This window comes from Anser anser, assembly GCF_964211835.1.
Source record: "Anser anser genome assembly, chromosome: 9".
NCBI classification, from domain to species: Eukaryota; Metazoa; Chordata; class Aves; order Anseriformes; family Anatidae; genus Anser; species Anser anser.
The window spans coordinates 12,339,153-12,361,829 of NC_139729.1; the positions used below are offsets into that span (position 1 = coordinate 12,339,153).

General features: G+C 52.4%; 1 protein-coding gene across 1 annotated transcript; it reads right to left on the reverse strand.

Moving 5' to 3' along the window:
* Positions 1-818: 818 nt before the first annotated feature.
* Positions 819-21,618, reverse strand: LOC310904307 (UPF0524 protein C3orf70). Its single transcript, XM_083848831.1, has 2 exons — positions 21,237-21,618; positions 819-4,017 (listed from the first exon to the last, which is right to left on the reverse strand). Exons 1-2 carry the CDS (start codon positions 21,406-21,408, stop codon positions 3,461-3,463), a joined length of 729 nt encoding a protein of 242 aa, XP_083704957.1. The 5' UTR covers positions 21,409-21,618; the 3' UTR covers positions 819-3,460.
* Positions 21,619-22,677: the final 1,059 nt, after the last annotated feature.

Here is a 22,677-nt window from a genome sequence, read left to right on the forward strand (position 1 = left end):
CTGTGTGCCTGGGGAGTGGGTAAGAGGCTGCTGGTGTGGCAGCGCCGCTGGCTGCTGTTTTCTTGGTACCATTACTGCTCAACTGGTAGCAAAAGGGTGCTCTGTGGAAGTGGCACAGGAGCCACAGGTGACAAAACAAAAGCTGCAAGCCCTGCTGGGCAGCTTTGGGTTCTGCTTTTTGTCTGCCTGCAGTTCTGGCTGGCCCGAAAGGGCCATGGGATGGCTCGGTGCGGTTTGAGGCAGGCCCTCGGGTGCTGCAGGGGGAAGAGGATTGGTGCGACTCTTACTGGCTGCTGAAGGTTTGTCACTACTAAGCTCAACTCTTTTTTTTTTTTTTTTTTTGTTGAACACCAAGCTGGGGAGTGTAACAAGGTGAGGCTCAGCATCTGGTGGCACCTTTATCAGTCTACTCACAGAGTGGCAACCTAATAGCAGTGGTGTTTCTGTTCGGTCACCTGTGGCTTGTGAAATGGTGTTACCGGGTTCATGATCACCACCTCCTCTCTTCCTGTGTCTGTTTTGGCACTAGCACTGGGATGTGTTGGGATAACACCCCCTTGGTGTCCCAGCCAGCACACCTCTGAGCTGCAGAGTCTTCAGATGCCCGGTACCCGAGGCCAGGCTCCGTGCCCTGCAGGAGCACAGCACCAGGCAGGCGGAGCTCCATGCGCAGAGCTCACCCGGAGCCGCGGGACTCCTCCAGGCATTTGGTATGTGTCAGGTAATGCCATCTGAAGCTGTGAGCGAGCTCTCCTTTGTTGGAAACCCTGCAGTGTTTCACTGTATTACGGGAAATACACAGTTAGGACAATCAGAACTTGAGTTGTTAAGTATTTTATTAAAGAGGAAATATACACACCTCTCCCTGGTGGAGTGGAGCAACTAGCTCAGGGCAAGTCTCCTACAGCACGTCTACGCAATGTTTGTGCAAACAAAAGAAATCACGTTTCTGTGAGGACAGTGTTTCTGATCTGGGGTGCGTGATGGAGCGCAGTGAGAAACCTGCCCCTGCGCTGGCTGCCAGGACGCTTTCCAGAACTAGCCCTGTCCCACACCAGGCTGCTCCTCTCAAGTTTTACAACAGGAGGAAGAGGCAGCTTATTGTGCTTGACATCTGAACAAATCCTGGGTAGGAGACACTCACAGCTTGTGAATATTGCTAATTACTTTACAGTTAAGAAAGGATGTATCCTGACGACAGTGATATGAACCTGCAAGACCACAGGACAGCATGGTAAGTCTTGGTCATAAACACCCAGCTAATCTCACTGCGCTCGCAGCAGGTGCCCCCGAACAGCAGCAGGAGGCGGCGGCCCCTCCTTGCTGGCAGAGCAGACCCCGGACGCTCTTGCAGATCAGGAGGGGCCTGGTGGCCTTTACTGTGCACGGCACCCGCAGCGACAGCAGGTGAGGAGCACCCTGGCCTCAGGAGGGGCCCCGGACGTACCCGTACCCGCCAGCCTCCCGTCCTCCCAGGAAAAGGGAAGGCTGAGGCAGACCAGGCGCCAGAGCGAGTGTTTGCAGCTCTCCACTCAGATTACAATTGAAAGATTAAATATGAGTAAATGCTGTAGGCTTATACATAATGCTTTCTTCTATCTTACGAGATGTGCCTGAATGGTCAAAAGACACTAAAACATTGTTAGAAACCTTAGTTAACCAAGAAAGACAATCCCGCCCTCAAAAAATAAATAAAACCTTACTTAGTTTTACTACAGCCTTTGTTTAAATGCCCTCAAAAAAAACCAGGATACTTAAGTGCCTTGTGAGAATGTATCTGTTCATGCAATGGCCCAACTTCCTCATTTAACAAGCATTGCACTTTTTTATATAATTCATCAAAACTATAAAACCTATTATTTTTTGTCTGAAAGTCTTAGTCTAAAAAGTACAGTATTACTTTATAACCATTTATGGTAAACTCCTAGCACACGCGCATGTGCACATACACACACTGTTGCCTAAACGTTTTCTAAAGATACTGATTACAAAGTGTATAAAATTAGTAATACATTGTCAGGATACAGTGAGAGATGAGCCATCCTATAACATGGACTATAATCTAGTATCAATCACTAAACTGTACACGTTTATACAGCCTTATATTCACCGATGACTTTTGAAACGTAAACAGCAAGTACACAAAGAAATCCAGTAATGCTGTTGAAAACAGTTATTACTGACTCCAACTGATTCAAGCTGACTGAAATCTTCTGAGAAAGATATTTTTGTTCCGTTAAGGAGGGCTGAAACAAAACCGCCAGCAGAACAGCTCTTTCTCACCAGCTATGCGAGCAAAACTTTAAAGCCTGCTCTTGAACTGGGTGCAGAGGAGAGTGAGCCGAAGCTTCCTCGCTCAGCATGAATGGCCGTGGCTGCGTCTGGACAAGCACACCCGCTACGTGTGCCTGGGCCACCTCACGGGCACCTCCGTGCTGTCCCCGAGCTCTGCCAACACAGTGGTGTGGCTGAAGTACTTTGTGTTTTAAACTTTGTTTTTCTTCAGGCAAATGCAGGCCCTGAGGCCTTTTGGTCCTGAGTGCGCGTGTCCGGCACCAACAGCACAGGAGGAAGCAGCAGGCAAAGCTGAGGGTGGATTTTGTGTGTTTGGAGGTAGTCGCTTCCCTTCACCTGTCGTTTTACACCCCGGTCTGGAATGGTATTGGTTAGACTGCTGTGCCTCCTCCCTGCCTGCTCTCCCTCCTGCTGAGCTGCAAAAGCCAGATCCCCTTCCAGAGATCCACAGGGAGAAGGGATCTGGGCAACTGCTTGGCCTCAGGAGCAAGAGTTGCCTTTTCAGGAGATTTCAGAGCCTGACCTAACTCAACAGATGCTCGGTGCATAGCCTGGAGAAAAGTTGGAGGCACTTTGTGCGTTCTCTAGCCTGCCATACCAACCCACTGGAAGAGTGGTGCCAACGCGTTCGGGGAGGGTCGCACCAACACTAGAGAAAAGGACCGGCACTGCAGGAGGCCAGACAGAGGCAGAACGAGCCTCTTGTCGCTGCACCTCACATCATTTATAAGAAAGAATAAGGACAACTTGGTTTTGCTGCTCACAGGCGTGCTACACCAGCTCACCCTCTGTGCTTTGAAGGCCCACTGCAAACATCCTGACAGCTGAAAACATCTCAAGCGGCATGTCCTCATATGAGAAGTAACATAGGATGTCACCCAGACCAAGAAAAAGGCCTTTTTCAGCGATAAGAGTCTTAGGATTTATCGCTACCTTATGTGCAGGCATGGGAGGTCTGATCAGGCTGAGAACACGTTAGAATTGCTCAGGCTGCTGCTAGTTCACCAATATGCAAGTCCCGCGGCTGCACTCCTGTGAGGGAGGGATCTGAAATATCAAGTGCACTGGAAAAAAAGGGATTGTCAGAAAAAAAAACAAAATATAAATACTACAAAAGCAACATTACTGAGTGGGAACTGGACTGATCTGGTACCACCTTGTCGGATCACACAGTGGTTTCTATAGTCTCAATCACTTCCATTTCACACTGTGAGGGTGACAAGAGTGGGCATTCATCTGGTTCCCAGCTGCTATCCGGGCTGTAATCTTCTTCTGAACTTAGCTCGGCCACCCCCTCTGTGTCCTCATCGCACGACTCCATGTAGTGAACCCCCACCGCGTTGATCCCGGAGTCCTCCGAGCTGGAAGGGGACGAGCAGTGATCTGTTTTTGGTGTATTGCTCTCTTTTGTGATTAAGGCGTTGCGGACAGAGACTTCCTCGGCCTTTGTCTTGTGGGGCACGGGGGGAGGCTGCCTCTGCACATAGCACATCTTCCCGTTGATGCATTTCACGCGGTAATTGTCAATGAAGAGGTCTGCGATCGTGCAGAACTGCGGGGAGGCGGGGGGCAGAGGGGGCTGGAAGACGGGCGCAAACTTCAGGAAGTGCTCGGTGAGCGAAACGGCGATCTGGATCGTGTTCGTGGACTCCCGCGGGCGAACAGGAATCTCAGTGCTGGGAAGCTGCTCCACAGGTGTCATGGGCTGATAGACGTATTTACCTGCGGGGAAGGCAGAAACGCAGCATTTAAAGACTTTTAAGTTAGAAAGAAGCCAATCAGGCGGTGCCCACCTTTGGCAGTTAGTAATAACCTGCAGCTCCTGGCAGTCAGCAGCTGCTGTTTTAGTGGCCTCAAGGTGGTTTTTTTGTTCTCTCCTGGTGCAAGGTCTCTGATGCTTAATATTATACTAAGCACAGCTTCTCTGGCCCTGGTCCTGCTGCTCTCCCTCTCACTGCTCCCAAGACGTCTGTAGGAAGTCACCAACTTGACCAAATTGACTCCAGGGACCCAACTCCACAGCTGAGAAGTGGGGCAGACAGCAGCTCTGCCCGCGCGCCTTTCTAGGGGAACGAAAATTGCACAGACGCTCAGAAGACGCTTTTTCTCCCCCCGACCAAATGCAGAGCGGTTCCACCAGCTGTCTTTGCTACAATGATCTACATTTTAGATTTTATTATTACACTTAACGATGAGTCTCCTTGTGCGCATTTCCATGTTCTTTCTTTCTGAGTACTAACGTGATTTTCTGTGTTACAAACCAGAGCATTCACACATGATCGCAACTGGAATCTTAAGGCAGAAAATAAGGGAATTGCTATGCCATAGAAATGCCTTTGACATTTTGATTATCTGGTTAAATAATAAGAAAAATAGGATTACGTTGGCTATATAGAGCTGAACCAAGTGTGAACTGAAGAGCACAACTGAAATTCTCTACTAAAAGAAATAAATAGAGAGCAGAAAATCAGTACTTTGTTAGGAAAAACTGAGAAACCTGAGGCTACGCCAGGACTGTAAAATGCTGCATTTTATTTGCATGAAGCCTCTGCGAGATTCATGCCTCCCCAGGGGGTGCATACGCTACGAAAGTACACATTTCCAGAAGACTTGCAAGGAGTGGGACTCTAAGCAGAGTTTTGATGCAGGAGTTACGAATATCACCAATACTCCTTTACAAAGGCCAAAAAAGGATCAAAGCAACAAGGGGCTGCTCTGATGCTCGAAGCTCTCTGCGTAAGGAGCAGAAAGGCACCAAGTCTCACCGCAGTAACGGCCTGGCTGTGCTGGGACGAGGCGATGCCTCTGCCTGCCCCAGGTGTTTCTGTTGGCGGCTCAGAGGTAGTGCAGCCTGCATTACCTGTTGCTTTGGAAATTCAGCGCGGTGACTGTGTTTCTGCTTGGGGCAGCTGAGCACAGCCTGGACCAGTGACAGGCGAGGAGGGGACAGGAGAGGACGGCTTTCCTCTGCCCCGCGGAAGGGCCCGCTCTGCCATGCCTGCCTGACAAGGAAGCCTGTCCTCAGCCCGGGAACCCTTCCTAGACACACGACCAGCGCTGACTGCAACAAGCTCTCAGCCAGCGTGGCACTGGCACTGGGATGGGCGAAAGGATCCCAGCTCCTGGCTGTAGCTGCCGCTCTGCCAGCCCCAGCGAGCCAGGGCCCGCACACAAGCTGTGCGCTGCCAGCCGGGCTCCGGTACGTCACCGGGGAAACCTTGAGCACTGGAGAAGGCTCTTCCCACCCTGCTGTGCCTGCTGGTACTGGAAGGGGGACAGCCTGCCGCAAAGCAGCCTGCGCTCCGGGGCTGGGGCTCCCGAACCTGTAGTGTCAGAGGAAAGGCCCCAAAGAGCATGGGGCATGGGAGAGGCACAACGCATGGCCAGCAAGGCAGAAAGTGGGCTCAGAGGAATGGGCACCAACCACGCTGAAAAGAAATCCCACCCCCCCTTGTCATGCCGCCGGAGGGAACAGCCACCAGCCAGGCAGAGAGCAGCGAGAGCACTGCAGTAAGTGGGCCGGGGAAAAGAACATTTTGTGAATAGATTTGACCAGCTTTACTTGAATACCTCATCAAGCAGTTTTCTCCTAGGATCTGCGGAATGATAATTGTTAACAGAGCTGCTGGAAAAGCTCAGTGAGAATAAAATGGTATTTTTTTTTTCTCCTACTTGAATGTGGCTGGATGGCAGTTAGGAAACACACAGCCCTCTCCTCTTGCCATCTTTTTAACATAGCGTGGTCTAAGCTCGCTGTGTCTCAGAGGACTTCAGGGCAAGCACCAAAGCACTGAAGGCATCAGTCCTGGCAGAACAGAGCGCTTTCTCCTCCAGAGCTGGCTGCAGCAGCAGCACGGACATCGCTGTTCTGGCAGCTGCCGGGGCCACGGTCTCCTGGGCCCTTCTCAGCCCCCGCGCAGCACAACGGCGCTGGGGCAGCCGGGCAGGCCTTGCCCTCCCCACCCCGCAGCAGCCTGTGCCTTCCTGCCCACCACTGAGCTCTGGAAATCTATTTTTTTTTCAAATTAGCGAACATTAAACACGCTCCTGTCTTGCAAAGCGACCCAATGAGATGACTGCTGAGCACGCTGCTGGCTGGATTGGTGGCCAATAAATTCAGCTCACAGCAACTGAAACGCAGCCCACCTGGGACCAGCGAACCCTCGCCCGAAACCACGAGGCTGTATTGAGGCAGATATTTGGGCCGCTTCTGCGTGGGCTCCTGTTCCCTTCCATTGACAGCCAAGGGTAAGACACACAACTGGGAAAAAAAGTGTCTCAACTCTTCTTTTGCACCAATTCTACTTGAAGTGTCCCAGGACGGCACTGGTAAAGAGCTCAGTGGGATGAAGAATACGGGTTTCTGTGCAAGGCTCTGACTGTCCACTCAACACGGCTGCCAGAGGGGCTGGGGGAGGAAAAGCAGAGCACTTAAGCCACAGCAGCTCACAAGCACAGCATCGAAGGAAATCAAAGATTCATCCAATTTTACTCTTTTTCCTTTAAGGAAGATGGTCAAGGAAGAAGCTCACTGACAAACCGTGTTAGGGGGCGGATACACGTGCACGCCCTGTGCTTGTCACAGAAGCAGAGATTTGGATTTTCCCGGCCAAGCTGGTGTCTGGTAACTACAGCACTTCAAACCCCCGGGCAGGGCTTACAGCTGTAGCCTCTGCTGGGTTGTGGAAAACAGAAACAAAACAGAAACCCGATCGCGTGTGCGGCAATGCAGGGCCCTGGCTGTGGTCACGCTTTGGCTCTGTTCGAAGCCAGGCTGAAAAGCACAGGCAGGAGGACGTGGGAGGAGAGGTGAGGGGAGCCGAGGCGCTACTGGGCATGCGGCTGCCTGTCAGAGCTTCACAGCAGCACGGGGCGATTCGCTGCGTGCTTCAAAACTGCCACGCTGGCACTAATTTCAGGGTAGAAGAAAGCAGCAGCTAGTCTGTTAGCAGAGGATTTCAAGCCCGTTTGTGTGACCTGACCTTGGCTGGAAACATTTCCTCGCGGTCCAAGGACAAGTGCTGCCAGGGAAAGGCAGAAATCACCTAATGGGAAAATTTTCCACATAAACTGATTTTCTGCATTTCTTTAGGATTCTGTTATGAATTTGTTATTAAGTTCCAGCGAATTGTAGGGCCAAGCCTGTTTATTTTAAATGAAGCCTCTCTTTTATGAACGGGATCAGTTACCTCTGTTAAAAGGTGCTGGTACTCACAGCTGGAGCTGTCAGAGTGGATCACGGACAGGGCTGTGGTAATAGCATCGCTTATAGCTCCCTACCCTACATAATGCATGTAAATGCATCAACCATGATGCGGATGCTATGAAAAATTTATGCAGAAATTTAAAAATAAGATCGCCCACCCACTACAGCTTGCAGGATTGGCAGCAGTCTTTTTTTTTTTTTTTTTTTTTTTTACAGCAAATTACCCCCAAAGCACAAGTCCCACCTTCTTTTATAATACATGGTGGTCTGGTAAAAGCCCCCCTGAAATAAGCAGAAACATTTTTGCTGACTTTAAGCAGCTGGCAAAAAGCCATGATAAAATAGCATTTCGAGCACCTATTCTGACACGTTCCTTTTAATGCTCTAGCACGTAATTTATTGCAGCTTTATTTCCACCAAGTCAGTTGGAGAACTCTGAATTGAGCTCTGCTGATGAATGTTCCTGTAAATTACAGTGTTTTGCACAAATACAGATGCCAGACCAGACACCGCATCGCGAGTTGTTTCCTGGGTCAGTTGCCGCTCCTGCCTACGCAGAAGACAGAATTTCAGTGAAGGAAAAATACTGCACGTGGTGCACGCAAGGGTTTTTCTCCAAAAAAAAATCAAACTCAAAAAAGAAAAGTTCTGTGAAAAGCAGCTTGCTGCAGTTGCGGAGGTTTGGGAAGACCTTGAGCACTGTAAGGCTGCTGCAGAGCAAACGGTGCGGCTCTGGCTCTGTGTTCCGCCAGCGTGGCACAAGGGCTACGGGAAGCATCACCGGCTTTGTCTCCCAGGTGTTGAACACTAAATGCATGAAGCCAGGAGTGCCAGGATTGTTTTCATGGTAAGTCTCAGTCATCCGCGACAGCCGTATGTGGATGGATGATATGAAATGCAAGACAGCTGAGAGCCCTGGGAAGCAGGTACCTCGGCTACCCTTAGCTGTTTGCCACCACCGAAAGCCTGCGCCAGCACCTCGGCTTTCTGCGGCTCCAGGCTCACCCGAGCATGGCTCTGCGTAAACACTGCGCCTCTTTGTCTACTGCTAATCACACAACACCAGCGGGTTGTGCACAACTGCAAGGAGTGATTGTTTTTCCATTGCTTCATTATTCAGACAACCCTTGTGAAAGCCTAAAAGCCAAATCCCCCAGAGAATTAACCCCCAGAGGCCAGCAGGAGCTGGTTATGGCAGAGTCCAGCGGAGCTGCAAGCCCCGGTGTGAGGCACAGAGCTCAAGCAAACAAACTCGTCCTGCTTGGGAAACATTTTATCCCCGCAAAGTAGATATACTTCCATGTACATAAAGTCTCTTTGTGGTATTGATTACCAGAGCTATGCGGTTGATTGATTGGAAGCTGTGTTATGGTGTCTCCTGAATATAAAAAATAAATAAAAGCGTTTAGAAGTAAGCCATGAGGTCATTTCTTTCTGTTTTTTTGCTAATTGAGCAGTCGGCATGCATCTTTACCGAACAGACACAGCAGTAATTTCCGTGGCTAATACAAAATAACTTAACCATGAAATAAGCAGAGGTGCTGCTTAAACACTTAATTCTCCACTTCGCTTCGTCCCAGCATTCTAGTTTACCTCTGACACCGATGTGCTTGGCAAGGTAAAAAAGAAATTAAAACTTCAGCTTTCAGCAGTGGGGTTTCGCATAACAAAGCCCCCGTCCTCACCCTCTCAAAATGCTACCTCGAAGGATTTTTTGCTAACAGCGTGAAACGTACCACACTTCAGAAAGATGATAAAAGATGGTTCTGGACCTTCTGCTGTGGGTTTTACACATCTAAATCAGCAATACCTATGGTGTAGCAAACAGCTGTTTGCATGCAAGATGTTTAGACATCTTTTAACCAAAACAAAAGCTTTTTTCATATGTATGCTTTCTCTTGCAGCTGCTTGGACAAAGATTTCTACACCTGCCAGTTCACCTACTCTCCCAAAATCTGCAGGGTTAATGACACCCTGCCGACTGTATGCTATCTAACTGAAAAAGCCTGGCTCAGTTCAACCAGTGCAGCTCAGGAACTGCTCCCGTGCCCCTGAGCTGACTGAGCGCCGTGGTGAAAGCATGGAGCTGAGGGGTGCTGGAGGAGAACGGGCTCTGGTTGCAAAGCAGATTTCACTGCCTTTGGACGTGGTGTACGATTCAGAGAGGCTGACGCCGTGACCAGGGCAGGGCACGTGGGCTGACACCACGGCAGCTGTGCGCTCCTGCAGTAGGGGTGAGCAAAGCGTGCTGCAGCTGCCCACCACGGGTCCGCAGCGGAGAGCGGCTGGTTCGGTTCTGGTGGCTTCTGCTTGACGCTACTACACCGGCGTAACGGTGCCAGCGAACTTTGGTTGCAGTCAGCCTGGAGGCTCACTCGTGTCACATGCGGCACTGCCACTGTCGTATCTCACCTAACACCATGGGATGTGTCAGGAACGTGAGCCAGGGAATAAGCCGCCAGGGAGAAGAAGATTTCAGGACACTGAGGCACTGTCAGCTTTACAGTACCAGCTCAAGCAGAGCTGAACTGTGCCATCGGTGGCTGCGATGAAGCACGACTAAAATGCTTGTCAACACTGAAGCCTCCTCATATGTAAAGATAGGGAACGCCTTAACACAAGTGATACTCTTGCCTTGCACTTCTTCCAAGCAAATTTGCAAAGCATGCAGAGATTGTTCAAACAAATTTCTACTGCGGTGAACGCAAACAGAGCATGCAATGCGCTCCCAGTACTTTTGGCGTAGATGGCAGGCACAGTAAGGGATCGCAGAAGACACAGGCCAGCTCCGCAGAGGAACACCGGTTACCCCAGCACCACCGTGGAAGAGGTCACGCAGCCGGTAAGTACACTGGGCAGCGTTAGCAGGCTCTGCCCTCGCAGCCGTGTGTCCCCCAAGCAGCAGCACAAGCAGCCTCTTCTCCCAGACACAGCTGCACCAGAGCACTGACACGTCTGTCCCGCTCCCTATCTCAGCCAAGCACAGGAAGGAACCAGCCTGGCGCTACTTCTTCAGTGGCTCCCCGGCGGTGATCTCGTACAGTTGCCAATTTTCTTCTCATATGAAGCAGAGGTGTTCCCTCTGATTGCTGTATAGTGAGAGACAGCTGTGACAGCCCTTGACTTGATGAGCCGTAAGCTTTTCACAGAAATTTACGAAAGGGGAAAAATAAGAAAGTTTTTCATCCTCATAACGTGTACTTTACTGCCCTTTTGCCTTGATTCATTTTAAATATAAAAAAAAAATCATGATCTTCCATGCTGTGAGTCTTTCAGGGTTTTCTGCACACCTCCACTAATAGCAAGTAACGCAAATGCAAACAGTCCCGGAGCTTCGTACTACCATCCCTGCTCTTTCCTCTCGTTTCTTGTACGGATTTACCAGCCTTAAGGAAAAAGCAACACTGGAGGATTTAGAAATGTTTCGTGCAGCTATCAGCCCTCATAAAGGGGCCACATTTGCTTACTGCCCGTTACAAGGGAACACAACAAGGCACAACGCGTGTGCGGTCCAGAAGTAACGCGGCAAGGGCTACGTTCATCACAGGTACTGCTAACCACAGCCCGGCACACGGCGGCTTAGGAGGACGCAGACACGCGACATCCCAGGCACGAAGCGCCGCAGTCCATCTCATTACCTGCACGAGCACAGCTGGCTGTGAGCACAGCAGCTGAGCACTGGCCGTCACGATCTGAGCTCTAAACCCAGTATTTGCCTTCCACCATCCCTTCGCACAGCTGCTCTGCAAAGAGGAGAGCAGCCACGTTTTGCACTTCCCTGAAAAATGTTATCCCCCAACTTATGCTAGATATTTGTTAAATTCAGTACAGAAAATAGCAAAAAATGCCTTAGTGTTAAATATTTATTTTACAAAACCATCCCTGCGTACCATCTGCTCAAGATTCAGCATCCCATCACTTCCATGCAGACAGCCAGCGTGCTGATATGGTAACAGAGAAGGATAACCACAGCTCGGTGTCAGAAGCTACCTACGAAGAGTCCTGCTACGGAGGAATCGCAGGCAGTGGGGAGACAAGTACCTGCCCTCCGGGGGCAGAGCACACCCCGCAGGTGGTGCGCCCGTGGTCTCCTGTACGAGATGGGAACACTTTCCTGCAAATTCTGAAACAAGCAGAATAGCTCGATGGTCCTTGAAGGGCAGGTCCTCCCCAAAGGGCCAGGTGCTCTGCCCCCGCGGCAGAGCTGAGGCAGGAGGCTGTTCTTCGGAGCTCGGAATAGCTGCCGCTTGGCACAGATGCGTCTTTACGGCCGCAGTCCCTTTTCCTGGTGGGCTGACAGGAGAAACAACAGCATATGCGCTGTGCTGTACCTGTGCTGCTGCCTTCCTGTTGTCAGAGCACACGTCTCCCGCTGACAAGTCATCTGTGCCGGGGCCCAGCAGAGCGCCGGCCTTCTGGGCTCCACAAACAGCACGTTCATCAGCCTCATGGCTGGGGAGCGCGGCCCTACTACCGGTACAGGCCACCCTCCTGACCTCAGTCTGTTGTTTCTTCTGGTGACCTGCACACGTTTCCATTCATACTTCACTCATCCCAATCTTTGTATTTCTGTTACAAGGCTCTACAAAACCTATTTCTGAAGTACTTAATGACCTACTCTCCCTACTTGCACCCAAAATATGCCACCAAACAGAGCTGAGGCACATGGGTATTGGTGCTGACCCCTCCCTCAGAGGGGTTTGAGATCCAGCAATGCTCTGCAGGAAGATACGAAGCACCAGATACCGGAGGAGGAGGAGTGCCAGCAGGTCGCACAGCGTCCCACCGTGCCACGGCAGCCGGGCAGCGCGGGGGAGCCAGCTGGGCCCTCACTGCTGCGGCAGGGCAGTAACGCTGGCGGAGAGGTGGAAGCGTCGCCCTCATCTCGCACCTGGAGCACCGTGCTCCCACAGCACACACCCCAGCAGGGAGCACTGGGGTCTAGAGGCAGAGGGCAGGAAAAGCAAAGAAAAAGGGGTCTCCTCACGCCAGAGGGCTGCAAGAGCCCATCAGTGCAAGCTGGCAGTGTCCCAGCCCCTCAGCAGGAACAAGCAGCACTCCCCGAGTGAAGTGCAGGCACCTGAAATAAAGCTCCAAGTCAGCAAAGGCGCTGAAATCCCACCACCGCCGGCAGCCACGCAACGAGAAGCACGAAGCAGCCGAGCACCCTGCCTGAGATGGCCGCAGGTGCGCTCCAGCATGGGCATCATGCACGAGGGCAGGCGGCAGAGCTGCTGTGACCGCGCCGCGGGGAAACCGCTGCGGGGCCGGGTGCGAGCACACAAGTAAAGCAGCGCTTCTGCCAGCACGCATCTGGGCTCTCGAGCTCTGCAGCCATCAGTGAGAACAGGAATACAAATGCATGCTCTGGTTAAAACTGTTTTACAACACAGGTTATATATAAATTCCAACTGTTACGTTGCTTAAATTAAAGTATGAGTATATTAAAAACAAGGTACAGTTGCCGAGCAATCAGACTTTACTTTTCCAGTAGGTCTCTGACCTCCATCTATGTGAATATACTGAACTACTGGCAAAAACACTTCTCAATTGCAGCAACTGCACTTCTTGAATTCTGTGATCAGGCACTGTACAAAAATTGCTTCCTGGGAGAATGCAAGGCATTCTGAAAACATGCTCCGTATCTTATGGACAGATACATTCACACAGGTGCTGGAGTAAAAACCACAGCACACTGAAACAGGGTCACTTTACATACACAGAGAGGGAGAGACAGACTACCTGTAAGCCAACCTACCACCAACCAGCTTTCTGCATTACTCTAAGCTGATGCCATCCACCGACGGCTAAGCCCACACTGTCACAGCTCTCACTTGGAGCATCTCAGAACGTGAGCGAAGCATTTCGGATCTTGTCCTTTACAGAGACAAAAATTCCCGGTATAGACTTACCAACGTGCAGAACGAAGTTAACAAGACTTGAAGTGACTCACGAGGTGTAAGGCAGCTTTGGGTAAATTGCGAGGCATTGCATAAACCCACCCCCCAAGATGCCCATTCTGTACGAGCCCGGCTCTGCTGGCTTCATCACCACAGGCAGAGGCAGAACGTGCTCCTGATGAGCTCCCAGGTGCCGCCAGGGGACTCGGGGTCCTGTGCCAAGCACCTGAAAGCACTCATCAGTGCTCCCAGCAAACCTGAGCACACGCTCAGCTCTGCAGACCTGCAGGACAGGAACCACGAAGATGACAATCTCGTGATTCAGGCATAGGGCAATGCGAGGATATGACCACGGGCTGCAGTGAAGACACATGAAACATCCATCAGCAACCACAAGAGTAAAGGTAACTCGTTAGAGGGCACCGGAGCTGTACACTTTTGCATTTAGGCACCCAAATTAAATATGCATACAGAATCAAACAGGAAAATCAACTTCCTTGCTTGCAGAGTCCAGGAAGGAAGCCACACGTTTGCCAGGGGCACTGGAGCTCCAGCACACATTTCATCTGTGAGCTGTTACTCTGCAGTGAGAAAAGTGCCTGGAGCGTTTTCCCAGAACGAAGACCTCGGAGCAGGAGCAGAGGCTCAGCCTTCATCACAAACCCTTTCAGGAACATCCTGAATTCACAGCCAACCACGCCAGCTGACGGGACACAACATTAATGAATTCTCCCTCCAAACTGCTTGCTTCTGTAATAAGACAGCCTCAGCCTCCTCATTTCAGGCTGGTCACGAAAGCTTCACGAAAACAGCAGGTTAGCCCTTCAAGCGGTTACAGAAGAGAGGTCTCCTTTATCCACAGCTCTCGGCAGCCTTTTGCTGCAGCTCACGGAGTTTTGGGCAAGCAGACATAATTTTTTGTGAATCATGCTCCTCAGATGGATGGACAGATTATGAAACACAGCCTCATTGTCATGCATGGCAACCAGGAGGTTTTGGCTAGCAGAAAGCACTTTGGTACACAAGGCTCCTTTCTGTCAGGACTTCTGGAGAAAGAAGTGCAACGATTTCTGTTCGATCCTGTATGAGGCACAGAATTAGTCCTGCAAGATGTACTTAGAGCACGTAACTTGAATTCAAAGCTTTTCTCATGGTCTACTCCTGTTAAGGGTTTCTGTTGGTAATGATGATGATAATAAAAAAGGAGCAGGCACATCTCTAGACATAACTGTGCATCACAGAAAGGATTTCAAAATGAATGCCAGCAGGTTCTTTCAAAGGCACTGATGTTTCCACAGGGTTTGATGAAATCTACACGTTTGGGTTCTCTCCCCAAGACACAGCATTAACAGTCTATTCATGCTGCGATTTGGGGATTATAACTAAAACCACAGCAACGAAACGCAATCCAGGGCCAGAAAGGTGCACCCGTGAAAACTGGCAGAGCGCTGCTTACCCTTAGAGCTACACGTCAGAATGCATTGAGCTGACATTCCTTTCTTCGTTGTGTACAGCTCAGCGAAATGAAGCTAGAATATAATAGGTCTTCAAAATACAGGTGAGGAGGAGATGTCACACAGCCACAGGCAGCAAACGCTCGTTAAGCGTGTTTCCCCGGTACAAGCTGCCAAAGCCACCTTTCGGCGAGCCTTGCCTGGTGCTCAGCACAGTGCCTTGCTCGTGCGCAAGTATTTTGTCCAGATACACAGACTTACACCGGATGGATGTTCAAATCCTTTTCGCAGCAAACACAAAAGAAAAACTGGTATTTCTTCTAGGCTTTGTAATCATCCTCCCACCAAGACAAGCCATTTCTCAGAGAACGCCCAGCCCCGAGTTCCTGGCCCAGCTGCTCCAGTTCTCCTTAGTCAGAGCTCTTCCACAGCTAAAAAGTGAGAGCTACCCCCAGTATTCAGTCTCATAATTTAAAACATAAGCATGTTACAACTCCTTTTCCACATTTACCCACCAAGTCAGTCCTCAGGACATGGTTTTGTCCTGTGGAACAGCACCGCTGGAGATTCAAGCTGCCCCCAGTGGTGTCTGGCCGGGACGGGCCAGCCCACGCCGCCTGCTGGAGGAGAGCCCACCTCCAGGTACACCAGGTGCTGTCACCCTGCTGCCCGCGAGACCCACCGAAACCACCGCAAAGAAAACCCACCAGAAGAAAAGCAAGTCAGTCTTTTGGAGGTCTACAGCACATGCAGTGCTACAGAGCGCCCCGGGGCTGTAGCTGCTTCCCGAACGTGGAGAGATCAACAGAAGCTGGCTGGCAGGCAGAGCCAATTCTCTTTAAACCCGCAAGCTCTGTCATAGTGCACTTGAAAACCTTCAATAGACACTTTAGCTCACTTACCAGTGCTCTGTTACAGGAAACAAAGGCTGCCTTGCTGATTCCCTGCTTACAGTTCTCACAGGCAGGCTGGGGTCTGAATAATTGCACGCGTTTCAAAGACTGTCGGAGCCCTGCTGACGGCTGCTGTCGCTCCAGAGGTGGGGGAGACACCGCGGAAATAGCACTTGGTACGTACACTTGGTGTGTAGCACCCAGCTGCCTGCGCGCTGCACGCCGCGCTGCAGAGCGGGGCAAAGGACCAGCACCCGGCACGCGGGGCCGGGACGTGCCCGCTGCCAGGAGCGGTGGGAGATGCTCCCTGACACAGAGCCGCAGCTGCCGCCGCGGAGAGGAAAATCAAGGCTGGCCGCGACACGGAGATCTCACCGGTTTTGCGGGGTGGAAAATTAATGTTTTTAGCTAACAATGTTATAAAGTAAAAACACCGGTGTGTCAAGTAGAGAAGGCTGTCAGAAGCAAAGCTCAGAGTACTCCCAGGTGCAGCGAGTGTACTGACTGGCTTCGCTCCGTGGCAGCAGCTGTGGGAGACCGACCATCACCTCTGGCTGCCCGGGCCCTGCAAGAGCGACTGCACACAGACCCAAAACCATGGCTTGTCTGCCCCATGGGACCCCCAGGTGCCCACGAGCAGGCAATGAGGAAGCGATGCAGCCAGCTCTGAGAGCAAGAACTCCTGGCCTCCCTGTCACCGCGGGCAGCCAGGCACGCAATTTAAGTACGCTTGGGTTCTTCGTCCCCACAGTGTGCGCTGGCACGGCCAAAATCAGAGGAGCCCTCCCCCCTGAACCGCCCGGAAAACATATGCCCTTCTTGGCATGCCACCTGCCACGTAAGCCCATCTCCTGTTGGCCAAGGAACAACGGGTTTTCTTGCCAAGCTGCCTGACCTGATGCAGACCCCGCCAGGTCAGGATTCAGCTTGGGGCGCAGCAGTCCTGTAAGGACGTGAGGAGCGCCACGGAGCAGGGAGCCATCGCGGGGCGCAAGGGCGGGGGAGCATTTGTACCTCTAAAAACCTACACTGCCCCCACAATCTGTTCAGAAGTCTGAGCCTAGCGACTGTTTTTCCTTTCTGACCACCCAAAGGAGGCTCACGGCTCTCAGCTGTGCTCTGTTTGCTTTCCTGTAGTCGGCGAGAACAGCTGGATCTGGAGAAGCGGCGGGACACAAAATTTATTTGCTGCATCAATTTTTCAATGTAAGATATGCGAGAGGCTTTAAGTAATAAAGGCCCGCTTTTTGGATGCTGAACCTGGGTAAAATAATAAGCCACAGAGAGACTAATATACGGTAGCAGTTCCTCTCTGTTGATACGACTGCTGTGAAATGAGTGTTGGGGAAGCGTTATTCGTGACGGATTTCTGATAATTGCAACACGGCGTACTGAGAGTTTTGCAAGGTGTTTAACGTACTGCAAAACATTCAGACAGAAAATAAACCCTTGCAAAGGAGTTACAACAGAATGCCCTATGTTTGCACTGTCCCGGAACGAAGCCAATTCCGAAATCATACTGAGTGCGATGCCTTCTCTGATGAGCTCGTTTTTAGGAAGTGAGATGAGACACCACAGTCGAAGCCCAGCTGTCAGGAGGGAGGTAACCCCCGGCACCTGCCCCCTTCTGACAGAAGCAGCGACACCGTGCAGGCAGGAACCACCGTGCAGGCAGCAACCCGCTGATGGGCATCGCAGACAGCATCAGCACAAACCAGACCCACAGTGGACACCCAGAGGCGAGGAAAGGAAGGCGAGCACCTTGCCACAGAGCTACCTCTGTTGTGTGTCGTCTCTTTGGAAAAACTGAGCAATTTAAGGCTCTCACCCTGCAGCTAATGAACAAAATCCCACGGGGCTGCCAGAGGGACAGAGGAAGGGGAGCAGGGGGAGTCCCCCTGGCAAGGGGAACGTGCACAGGCTGAAAGGTGCAAGCAGGAGCAGCGTGTAACAGGACAAGCATGGGACAGACATTTTTTAAACCAAAAACAAATCGTCCTTGGGTAGCACTTTCCGCCCTGTTGCATGGCCCCAGCAGGGAGGGCACCACAATGCCTGCTGCAGCCAGCTACAAGGTGCTCTCATCCTCCAGGGCCCCTTGTTGCACCCTCTGTGCTCCCGCCCCACCACGTGCAGCCTCCCCCAGGCTCTGCATGTCGCACGTGTGTGCCTGCTTACAGAGGTTTCATTTGGCCCACTAGCGAGCCACCTCCCCCCTCACCCAGAAACCTGCTCCCCACCAAGCACCAAACAGCGACAGTGACCTGAAATAAACTGCCGGGCTCAGACACAGAAGTCACAGACACAGCACCTGAGGTTTTTGGAGATGTTTGGACGTACCGACCAGTCTCTGCGATCCCGCCTGCCAGCTACTATTGCCATTTTACAGCCTGGGAAACATCGGAGGTAAAGAGAAAGCTTAAAGGACTGCTTACTTCAGAGCGTGCCACCAAAAATGGCTTTGGGGAATTCAGACTAGGTTCTTTCTCAATTATTACTTCTATAGCCAAGTGGCTCAGCAACGCTGAATTGTGTCTGTCACTGAAGTAAGCAGATGTGATGCTGAATACACATGAGGAGGCAATCTACTGCCTGTAGCGGTGGTGAGTTTGTGTCATTTTTCAGTGCAAGTGCACTTCAATCGAGCTGACATCCTCCAGGACCGTGGACACCAATGGAAAATAATACTGCACGGGCCATTTTAATTGACGTTGGGAATCCTGTACCCCTGTGCAGCTCTTAGGAGTCACAGCGCAGCACTTTCAAGAGCCCTCTGAGGATTCCTAAGGCAGTATTACAGCACTGTCTTTATGGAAGATAACTTCCAACACTGCTTAATTACATCGCTGACCTCTATACCATCTTCCATTATAGGCCTCGTTCTTACTCCCTTTTAAGCCCAACTCCACTCATTTTGCAAGAGCGCGATACAAAGAGATCCTTAGCTCAGACATTTGCATTAGGAAATAAGGGGGCAAGAAGGGAGCGTACTTGTTCCTAGCTTTCAGATTAACCAAGAACACGAGGTATGTGACTTCTTTCATTTAAAATGACAGCTTTGTAGGACAAACACATCTGAAAGTTTCCTTAGCTGTAAAGGGAGAAATTAAGGAAAAAGTTTGTACTTCTTACAAAAGCTACAGTTATTTTTAGTTCCTGTGATTGCCACAGGGAAGGTAAGGGTTGGATGGCATCTCAAGAAGATGTCCTTCCAGGAGGGAATCGGCTCTATGTCACTCCAGAAGACACCGGTCTAAGCCCTCCTAAAAGGCCTCCAGTGAACTTCACTCCTCACTTTCTGAAGCACTCTGTTCCCTTGTTTCATTTCTCTTGCTAGTTAAAAACATGTTTTTTACTACCAAGCCTGAACTTTCCTTGCCACAGGTAAGTGATAACTGGTTATCTTCCAAGTCTGCGTGGAGAAGGACTAGAACACAACTTCCTTTCCAAGGCTCCCTTTATCCTTTGCAAAGCTCGTCTCCCCTCCCTCCCTCCCTCCCTCGGTGCTTTTACAGCCCAAGCAACGGCTTTGCTTTTGCACCCCCTTGTAAATCCTATTTTCTGCGCCGAGCGCTGTGACCTCCTACAGAACCTCCCCAGTTCTCCTACAGTATTTTTGAAGTGCAATGCTCAAAACTAAACCCATCAGTCTGGTTTCATCATTACTGAGTTGAAGAGACTAATTAAATTGCATGCTTGCAATGTTCCTGTTAATGCATCCCCAGTGAAGTGAAGGCTCGGGTTCTGTTTTTGGATTTTCTACCACAAAGGCCTCCTGCTGATGACGCATATCCAGTTTGTGATCCATCTTAATCCCCAGATCCCTCTCTGCAACGTCACTTCTCCAGGTGTTCCCAGCTCTGCGATTGACTTCCCCATCCCAGGACCATCCCTGCTGATTTCCGACAACATCTCCAGTTTACAAACACCATTTTGAGCTCTGATCTTGTCCTACGGAGTGCTTATGAGCTCAAATAACTGAAATCACAGAAATTCTGGAAAAGAAAAATACATCTAGGTCGTAACTCGAGGGCCTTTGTGTCACTGATGAAACGCCACTCGTGAGACATCCCTGTCCATGCGCAACAGGCGACTGTGACACCTCCAGACGTAGCCAGTTGTCACCACACAGCACTCATTTCAGGGTGCTGACAAAACACAACTGCTCCAAACGGGTATCAAATGAGCCCCAAATCAGGGGGACATTCCTAATCCATGCATTTAGTTCAAATACAAGCTCTCGTCCAAATAAAAGGTGCCTTTTTAGGCAGACCCTTTTCCCATTAAACCAAATTTGCAAGAACCGCACGAGTGGGAAATCCACGTAGGAGTTTAAATTACAAAGAAAGGCAGTGACAGACTGAAATGGAGAACAGGATGTCAGGAGTCAAGGGACATCTCGGCAGCACCCAGCAGCCCTCACACCGAGGTTCAGCTGTAACCCCGTCCCTCCAGGCTTTAAGATCTCCGCAGCACAACACGAGCCAGGTCCCTAGCTCCATCACCATTTTCTGACCTCAGACAGACACGCTGGTTGGACAGCCTGCTCGTCAGGTAGATATGTGATTAATTATGCGTTGAACTGTCTGTGGCCACCCCAGCCTCCATGATTACCCACACCGGCATCTCCAAGGCAGACATTAAAGTTGTCGGGCACCTTTCCGACAGAGTTGGCTCAGCACTGCGTTTTGAGGCAGTAACTATCTGCTGTATCCTGCAGGGGCTACTTCTCTACTCAAAGCATTTTAAGTCGCACATTCCTACAATAGGTAGGATCGCAAAGCATGGGAATGGGAAGGAAGCCCCCAGCCACAAGGACAACCCCGGGGGACGAAGCAGCGTGCAGAGGCTTTCCCTGATGCTTCAACACCGGCAGCGGGGCCACGGCACGGGGCTGCCTGCAGCAGGCCTCTGGGCAGCCCCCCGGCTGCTGCCACTGCTCCTTGGGAAGAAACCCATGGGATGGGATGGGATGGGATGGGATGGGATGGGATGGGATGGGATGGGATGGGATGGGATGGGATGGGATGGGATGGGATGGGATGGGACGGGGGGGACGGGATATGGGAAGGGACAGGAGGGGATGGGATGGGATATGAGGGGATGGGATGGGATGGGAATAGGACAGGAGGGGACCGGATGTGGGATGGGAAGGGACAGGAGGGGATGGGATGGGACAGGATGGGATGGGAAAGGACAGGAGGGGACGGGATGGGATGGGATACGAGGGGATGGGATGGGATGGGAATGGGACAGGAGGGGACGGGATGTGGGATGGGAAGGGACAGGAGGGGACGGGACGGGACGGGATGGGATGGGAAGGGACAGGAGGGGATGGGATGGGATGGGATGGGATGGGAAGGGACAGGAGGGGATGGGACGGGGCGGGACAGGACGGCAGCCCCCGGGCAGCGCGGAGCCGCTCCCCCCCCCCCCCCCCCCGGGACCGCTGTGGGGCCGTTTTGGGGCCGCGGGCTCGCTCACTCACAGTGGCACCATCCCAGGTGGCAGCACCAGTGCAGGCGGAAGCAGCGGCCGTGGCTGTGCGTGGCGCAGAGCGAGAGCCCGTCGCAGGGCTGGAAGTCGGGTCTGCCCGCGCAGCTGCGGGCCAGCGCCTGAGCCTCGTCCAGCTTCTCGCTCTTCGCCGCCGCCCCGCTCATGGCGCCGCCGCTCCGCCCGCAGCCCCCGCGCCGCAGCGGCCAGGAGGAGGAGGAGGAGGAGGAGGAGGAGGTGGAGGAGGAGGAGGAGGAGGAAGAGGAGGGGAGCAGCCGCACGGCAGCAGCAGGAGGAGCAGGAGGCGCCGAGCCGCAGCGGGGACCGCCCGCGCCACGGGGGCAGCGCCGCGGGCAGGGCCCGGCCCCAGCCCCGACGGCTCCGCCCCGCCCCGCCCCGCTCCCGCCCGCTGTCCCCGGGGTGTCCCCGGTGTCCCCCCGGTGTCCCCCTGTCCCCCCCGGTCCCCTCTCGTCCCCCCCGGCCCCGGGGCAGCCCCTGTGCCGCCCCGCCCCGACGGCTCTGGCCGGGGCAGGCACGGCCGGGGTTGGGGTTGGGGTTGGGTGCCCCGGGGTTCCTTCCCCGCGCTCCGCGCTCCCAGGCAGGTGGAAGTGTTTCTCCCCGCGCATGCTGTGATCCTTTAAATGTCGATAAACTTTGCCTTCCATTTCGTAAAATGACCGGTAGCACGATTTCGGTTAACGAAGGTACGAACGCGTGCCGTTACCTCCGATGAGCACACCCTCGGGCTGAAGCCGGAGGTGGCTGTTACCTTTAACCGCGCAATGTTTGGCTTCCTAAGTGTAGCAGCGGGCTTGTTCCCCCATCAAGCCTGAGCTTTAATTGTGCTGTGATTGTCTCCCTGGTCAGTACTAGCAGAGCTGAAGTCAGCCTTCTGTTCGAAGGGAAGTCAAGCCGTCGCTCGCAGCCACCTGACTGCGCAGTGCCCACCAGCTCCCTGTCAGCTCATTTGTCTGCGTCCTCCAAAGTGTTCATACGCGGCTCCTTCGGGGCTGTCCTTGGGGCAGATCCCAGAGGTGTCCCAGTGCTGAGCACCCTCCTGAAGATGTGCTGAGCAAAGCGTCTGCGTCGTGCCAACAGAACGAGCTTAAGAACCACCGAGCTGCACGCGTATCGCTGTGCCAGGTGTGTGGTTTACGGGGAAAAACGAGGAATATGGGTCAGCCACTGGGCACAGGCTTGCCCGGGGACTTTGTCTGTGAGTATGGTCCCTGGCTTGCTGAGCAGAGCCCTCTCCTCCCCAAAGACACCAGAATGGGAGGGCTGGGACGCTCCCCATGGTACACCCAGCACCTTCGGGCAATGCACACGAGCAGCCAGCACCCACCTGGGCTGCTGCGGCCCCTCCTGCGATCCTGGGGAGTATCACAAAACGTTTCCGCTGCCGTCCTTCTAGGGCTGATCGTGGCTGCTGGGTC